This window comes from Oryza brachyantha, chromosome 8, assembly GCF_000231095.2.
Source record: "Oryza brachyantha chromosome 8, ObraRS2, whole genome shotgun sequence".
In the NCBI taxonomy this organism is placed as follows: Eukaryota; Viridiplantae; Streptophyta; class Magnoliopsida; order Poales; family Poaceae; genus Oryza; species Oryza brachyantha.
Window position 1 is genome coordinate 1,531,744 of NC_023170.2, and position 7,769 is coordinate 1,539,512.

The 7,769-nt window shown below is 37.7% G+C and overlaps 1 protein-coding gene across 1 annotated transcript; it reads right to left on the reverse strand.

Annotated features, from left to right (window-relative positions):
• Positions 1 to 1,196: 1,196 nt before the first annotated feature.
• LOC102707888 (probable NAD(P)H dehydrogenase (quinone) FQR1-like 1) lies at positions 1,197 to 3,257 on the reverse strand. Its single transcript, XM_006659041.2, has 4 exons — positions 3,152 to 3,257; positions 2,144 to 2,237; positions 1,789 to 2,051; positions 1,197 to 1,595 (listed from the first exon to the last, which is right to left on the reverse strand). Exons 1-4 carry the CDS (start codon positions 3,172 to 3,174, stop codon positions 1,364 to 1,366), a joined length of 612 nt encoding a protein of 203 aa, XP_006659104.1. The 5' UTR covers positions 3,175 to 3,257; the 3' UTR covers positions 1,197 to 1,363.
• Positions 3,258 to 7,769: the final 4,512 nt, after the last annotated feature.

Below are 7,769 nucleotides of genomic sequence, written 5' to 3' on the forward strand. Positions count from 1 at the left end.
AGAAAAATGTGGAAACAACAATAGATGTGAGATCATGGTCTCATGGAAGCCTCCAAATAGCTAGGATGCAAAACCAGTCACTCAATGTGCACTCAATCATGCCAAATCATGCCTATAGCTTTCATAAACCAACCTTCTTGCAAAAGCAAGGGTTTCTCTTGTCTTTCCCTCTTGTTGGTGGGACTCTAGAAATCTTTAAAAGTTTATAGTGAATATATGGTGCTGCACTCAGGGAATTTTTTTCCTTTTTCATATGCTGTATGCAGCATTTATGTTTAGTGGTATGGACTTGGATTGATGCCTTTATGTTTTTACTTTGTACAGTGGTTTCATGATTTCATCGAATCAGTGATTACCACATGATACTTCTCCTTGGTCAAATCCTAGAGAGCATATGAGTCCTTTTTATGGAAGAATTGAGTTTTTTTTTATGGACTCCAGTTTCTAGTAAATTACTTTTAATCTCTTAACATAACGTAATTTCTCAACTTGATGCTTCTAGAATGTTTAAGAACGGTAGTTTGTTAAGAATCTATGCTAATCTATGTCAAACTTTTCCTTTGGAGAGCTTTAATATCTGAAAAAAGGGGATGAATCACAAGAAATGTCATGTGTCTTCACCAGAAAGGGGACAGGACAATTGAGTTCACCAACCGCAGAACAATTTGTAGTCATACCTTTTTTTTTATTGAAAAGAAAATGCAGTTTCTTCTAGATTGAAAATGACCATGCCCTGCTTCTGGTTCAACATCCAGCTACTCCTCCCATCTCATGAAAGATATGTCTGAGGCATCAAACGAGCATGCTGTGGAACTTTAAGGGATGATTAGATGACACAGCATAACAAGAAAGATGTGACAACTATTTAAGGAATCATCACAAACACGCAACAGTATAGCAATTGATCACTGCAATCCATCAGCTTCAATTTGCTAATACACTACAATAAATTTTAAATGCAATTAACTGGTCCACTTGAATGCCTGAAAATTAGAAATTTAAATGTCACTCAAATGGCATATGAAAATTAGTCACTGTACATGTACTGAAAATAAAAGAACCAAATGATACTCACATAACTTCAGAAAAGTAAGCGCACAATTTTATCAACAAAATTCATCACAATTTTTTTTATCATGAAACAATATAGAAGTAATAGAGCATATCCACATGATTCAGGATGTTTCCTGCTAGAATTTAGTAAAGCAGGAAAAAGTAAGGGATCACATATATCATGGCAAAGTATTGGGCAACAACCCAGATTACAGCTCCAATGGTGCTCTGAGGTCAAATAACAAATTATCAACTTGAGAGCTAAACTTTATTTCATATGGATGATCAGGCTCAAACATAGTCTAGGTGATCACGCGGAACCCTTGAGCTTCTTTGCAATTCCAGCAAAGTATTTCCCTTGGTGGAATGCTTGTTGCAGCTCAAGCTCAGTGGCAACCCTTGATCCATCACCAGCAAAAGTGCCAGACCCATATGGGGTTCCACCCTTCACCTGCTCCATCTCAAACATCCCAGCACCAAATGTGTACCCTACTGGAACAAAGATCATGCCATGATGCACTAGCTGAGTAATTGCTGTCAACCTACAAGATCAAGAGGTGAATTTCATCAGACTCCATGATTGTTGACATGGCTTCAGCTGGAAGTACTGTTCCATAACACCACTATCACAGGTCAGAGCAAAGCATTTAAGCATATATTTTCCATGACACCATGAATGATGAACTGTATACTACAGGCATCAACATTTCAACATAATTTGGAGGAAACTCTTACGGAGTAGTTTCTTGGCCACCACCCTGGGAGCCAGTGGAGTAGAAAATTCCCGCGGGCTTGCCCGCGAGCTGCTGTGTCCTCCATAGCCCACCAGTAGCATCCATGAATGCTTTGAATTGAGCAGCCATCATTCCAAATCTAGTCGGGAACCCAAAGATGACACCATCAGCCTCGGCAAGCTCTGTGGGTGTGATGATGGGAACATCTTTCTTTGGAGGAGCACCCATCTTGGTGAGTACATCATCAGAAAGAGTCTCTGGGACCTAGTCAAGAGTATAATTTTCTCAACATGTTAAACAAAACATTCGGTTAATATATGCAAAAGCTCTTGATCACTGTCATGGTTACTTCATACCTGCCATAGCTTGACCTCAACGCCTTCAACAGAAGCAGCACCTTTCTCGATCTCCTCTGCTAGCTTTGCGACATGACCATACATGGAGTAGTACCTGCAAAATACAAAAGTTCATGAATAAATATAAGATATGCTTCTGCTTCGCAAGAATGCCTGGCTATTGCAGAAGAAATGATCTTCAGACTAACATCCTGAAGAACCATCCTAAAGCAACAAAGAGATAATGTCACACAGACAAGAGCAGAGCAAGATCCACAGGATCACCATACGCATGAAACAAACTAGCAAAGGCAAGCACGTCTGACAACTCAAAGGCCGTTCCTTTCATGCCTAGAACTTTTGGTGCACCAGCGAACAGCACGGTAAGACGAAAACAATGAAATGAAAAGGCTGCCATTCTACTAGCTAGTGAGCACAGAATCGATATAATCAGAACAAACTAACCCATTCCAATGCAATCTAACATATTCAATGATAAAACAAGAAACTTCCAACAAGAGAGTATATCCCAATAGGCGTTAAACATCTGACGAATTCATCCACACTAGAACTGAAGAAGCGATATATAATTTCCCAACTATTCCATTCCCATACAGTCTAATGAGCTTGACCACAATACTCTCTGCTGGTAGTATTCTATTACCAGTATTCTCATCGATATAAGAATCTCGACCGATAGATTTAAAGCTCTACTAGAACTGAAGAAACCGGCGTACACAGCCACTACAGAGATAGCTGAATTTCACTGACACGCATCACTCCGGCACGAGCAGAGCAGGCAAGGAATCATCCAAAACGGATCCCAAAGAACGCATCTTTCGCGCCCCATTTCACCGCCCAAACCCCACCCACATCCCCTCCCGCCTCGCTCGTCGAGAATCGATGGATACACTACGCCCCGAGTAAAAGAAGAACACCCACACAAAGAAAAGAAAAAGAAAGAGGTAGCCGCAAGCAAAAAAAAAAAGGAAGAAAATTCGCTGAAGAAGAGTAGGTAGGGGAGCTCACACTATGTAGATCTTGGCGGCCATGGAAGCAGATTTCTGGGGGTGCTGTGGATCGCAATCGGAGACTGGGAGGGAAGAAGGGATCGCGATGCGGTGAGGTGAGTGAGGACCGAAGGAGGACTTGGCATTTATAGCTGATGGGAGAGAGGTCATCGCTGCGTTGTTCTGCCAGCTGGGTCTCAATTAATTACATCCCTTTTAATTAATCTGGATTATCAATAAATGTTTTGTTCTCTACAAATGATTTTATTTGGGTTCGCCTATTAATCAAATGTTTGAGAATTTTAATTTTATCAATTAAATCTGGTCACTTTTATTGAATAATAATTTAAAGATATGCATATAAGTCAAAAATCACATACATGCTCTTTCCTGACCCCACGTGCATTGCGCGTGTGTTTGACTGAAAAATAAAAAAAAAATCAAACGTTTGATCAATAACAAAAGTGGTTTTATTTTATTTATTATTTTAAAAGTGGCTTTATTTTTTATTTCCATTTATGGTCAACATCAATGTCTTTTTTAAAAAAAGTTCCACACTTGTGGTCAATATAAACATAAGTATATATCATCGTCTTTCAAAAACAAACATGCCCTAGTTCCCAAATATAAGTATATTTAAACTTATGTTTGCACATTTCTGTTGCTAGTATTAAAACATCCTACGTGATTTGATGAAGAGCGCGGCAACAAATTAATTTCTTTTTTCTCCTTTCTGCGAGGATTCAGCAAGCAATTATCTGCGAAACTACGCAGCTGTGCACTGTTATTTAAACTTAATTATGTTTAACTTAAATAACTGCAGGCGACACCTTTATAATATTTGACACGTTAATCATAAGAAAGTTCATGAAGTCTTATTGTACTATTTCGATGAACAATTCAGCATCGACATCTGTCGAAAAAAATATGCATTGAAATCTACGCCAGGTAAATACTAATGATCACGACAACACACGAGATGCTAAACATTTGGAGAAATTTGTATATTAACAAAATTGATATAATTAGGGGCCAAATAAGCAGCGTCCGGACCGGCCCATGAAGATCAATCTAGCCGTTTGCAGCCCAAATGTGGGGCATTACTAGGCCCAAATAATTTGGTGGCCCAATTTCCCATTTACATAACACAAACTTGAATGTTGACATATTTTGGGAGGGAATGGAGGATCTTTTATTTTCTAGGATTCTTCCGAGAAATCTACTTGCAATCATCCATAGAAATATTATTATTAGTAAATAGAACTTTGGGTCACATCAATTTTATTTTGAACCACCTTCAACCTATCTTATTCACTTTGGATCGAGAAAATTTATTATTATTTCGGTTTGAACCACCCGAACAACATTTGTAGCCACGTCTAACCTCCCTTTTGGTAAATTTATAGACTGCATATAATGAAAGTTTATTGATGCACCGAAGCCGATGTGTTCAGGTTGTGTGTACTAACCTCCCTTCTGATAAATTCATAGACTGCATATACTGAAAGTTTATTGATTTACCGAAGCCGGTGTGTTCAAGTTGTGTGTACTGAAAAGTTGTTCTAGGTAGTCCATTCTGTAATAATAATAAATTTACCCGGTATAAAATATAAAGATAGGTTTAAGTGTGGTATAAAATGAAACATACGCAATAAAATACATACCAAAGTGTAATTTTGTCTATTAAATAAAATAAACCACTGTCATGAACAATGTGTCATAGTAGCTTGCAACGTCATGTTTTTCTTCCCACGCGAAAGAGATTGCCCAATAGAGCCATCGTGAGTGGTATTGTTAAAAGGTTAGATTTAGACCTGAGGTGAAAAGATTTGTTTTTTTTTTTAAAAAAAGAACGGGTTTAGGAAAATGTTACTCCCTCCCGTTAAATTTATTTGACGTCTCTCAGTGTTAAATTATTATTTTTACTAGTGGGGCTAAGATATGATTTACCTAGCATGCTCCTAGTACTACCTATCTACCTTATTACAAATATTACATTGGATCTAGATCCTCTATATTACAGCATACAATATAATATTATTTATGTAAGTGGAACAGTAAAAAAAATCCGTAAATAGTGACACAAGAACCGCAGACACAGTATTTTAGCACTATAGTATCACTGTAGTATTAGTGTAGCACCCAAATCTGGTCCGCCCATTTTTATCCAGTAATTAAAAAACAGCCTAAATTAACCACAGCGTTCCTAGTACTACCTTATTACAGATGATGTACTCGCTCCGTTCTCTTTTATATAACGTTGGTCACTTGATTTTTTTTAAAAAAAAGAGAGTAAAACAGAAAAATGCAGTGCACAATTTCCTTTAGCAGTACGAATAATGAAATAATGCACAATTAATCTGCACTTGTCATTTCTGAACATAAGATTCAGCTGTATGAAGTAGAAAATAATGAATGCAATTGACGTTAATTGTAATTGATATATGCACATCGCTACACTCTGGACATACGTACAATATTGCACTACCTCACACGCCTTTTGAATGAGAGAGATACTACGTATGTCTCGTCATTGCTTGTATTGTACATGAAGCTGATGCAGAGAGGCGTGTGTATTCTTTCTGATCTGAACATGCTGACCAACACAGATTAATTTTATTAATAGTATATTTTTGGCAGGGAAAAATAGGGAGCCTGTGGATTTGTGTGAAATGAAAACTAAAGTTAATATGTTTCAGATAATATTGAAAATGTTTTGTATCCCGACCAGAATCGACCATTATATGGTGTTGGAATTTGGCCATTTTCATGGCCCATTCAGGAGAAATTTCAAAGCAATTAGTAGTGACTATTGGTTTAGTCTCACCTTGCTATTTATGGTGGTGCACACCAAGATAAATAGATGAGCTCAGTGGTGGATCTAGCCAACGAGATTAGATGAGTCTGAATACTTTAGATATAGTTTCAGCCACTCTTTTTATTAATCTTTACTATAAAATTTTAAGAAGACTTTCGTGGGGACTCTAATAACTTTAACGGAAGTAGTGAGGACTCGAGCCCCGCCACCCCATGTTGAATCCGATCCTGGGTGAGCTCATGGCGATGGCTGAAATAAGAAAGCAATGGGAGAGAGAGTGAGCTAGCTTACATACACACGCGTCTGCATATCCACGTTCGCGTGACTTGTGACTTGGGACGCGCGACCGTGTTGTGGCGGCAAATCAAAGCATATATTTTTGCCACTTCAGTCTCTCACAAAATTTAAACCGGTCTATACTAATTAAGAGGATTAATACACAGTTAATTACCATAATCTCATGATTAATTGACTCCCAATTAGCGGGCGTCATTAGAGAGGAAACAGCTTCTTGAGGACATGCGCACCTATATTGGCCCCCGGAGACGTCCAAGTTTCATATGCAAAAATGTTCTTTACTTCTTCTTGCTTCAAATTGGAAAGTTGTGCTATGGTGTTGAGCTGCTAAATCTCGCTAACCCTCTTTGTTGACATGCACCAAGGAGGACGGTATCTTCGAACCATTGCCATTGTGAAGCCTGCACGAGGGGTAACAATAAGGTTTTGGGGAAGCGCATATGCGTGGCCGCTTGAAGCAGTTTGACTACGATCCATGCTGCCTCAAGACAAACGATCGCCTTCGTCTATATCAACGGCTTGCTTCATCTACTATTTGTGCTAATTCAAGCACCGGCAAACCCATCGTGATTCAACGTCATATTTAATTTTTTATATGTTTATGTACATGCTGCTACCATTAGTTTGCATCATGCTTTTCAATATTGATGAAATTTGCCTCAATTTGAGATCTGAACTTAGAGTAATACGCATAGTTTCAACAGATGGCCCCCATGGATGTATAATACTCGCTCTGCTGTTTCAAAATATAGGAAGTTATACAACTGGACTCCAATATTAACAAAGTAAATGGAAGACTGTTGTGACTGGTTGAGGAAAAAAAATAGGCATGAACTTGCAGTGATCAGAATTTATGACCGACTAAAAAGATAATTTAGGTGTATAATTTGTTATATTTTGGAGGGGGGCCTCACCTAATTGGTGACGTTTTTATCGATCATCGTACCACTGCTTTACTAACCAATCTGATGACTGGTCAACAATCAGAACATTCCTGCCCTAAGTACATTATGTTCAATGCCTCTGCGCAAGTTAAGAGAAGAACATTTGACTAGGAGTTAATTAGGCTGAATACGACCCAAGAGAAATCATGCACACCTACTCTGCAAAAATTGCCCAGTGCTATTATTGATCTAACCATTTGTCCTAAAGAATGCTCTTAAAAATTTCAAATTAGTGCATGTCATAGGAAGTTAGGAACTAAAAGAGTATAGCAAAAACAACTCTATTTTGTTGTATCTGTATTTGATGGTAATTTTTTTTATCTTGAGAGTGCTAGCATTTGTTGACACATATAGGGTGGTTATTTGGCTTTTTCCTTAAAAAGCTAAATGGATATTTATAAATAAAAAATAATTTATGAATAAAACCTTTATATGTGTTCTTAATGATCTAAAAGAAAATGCTCAAAAATAAACTACGATAAAAAGACACTAAAAATCAACTCTAAATTTAAGGTTAAAAATTCAAATTTTAGCTTATAAGCATAAGCAGATGCCAAAATACAAGTACCCATACTAGT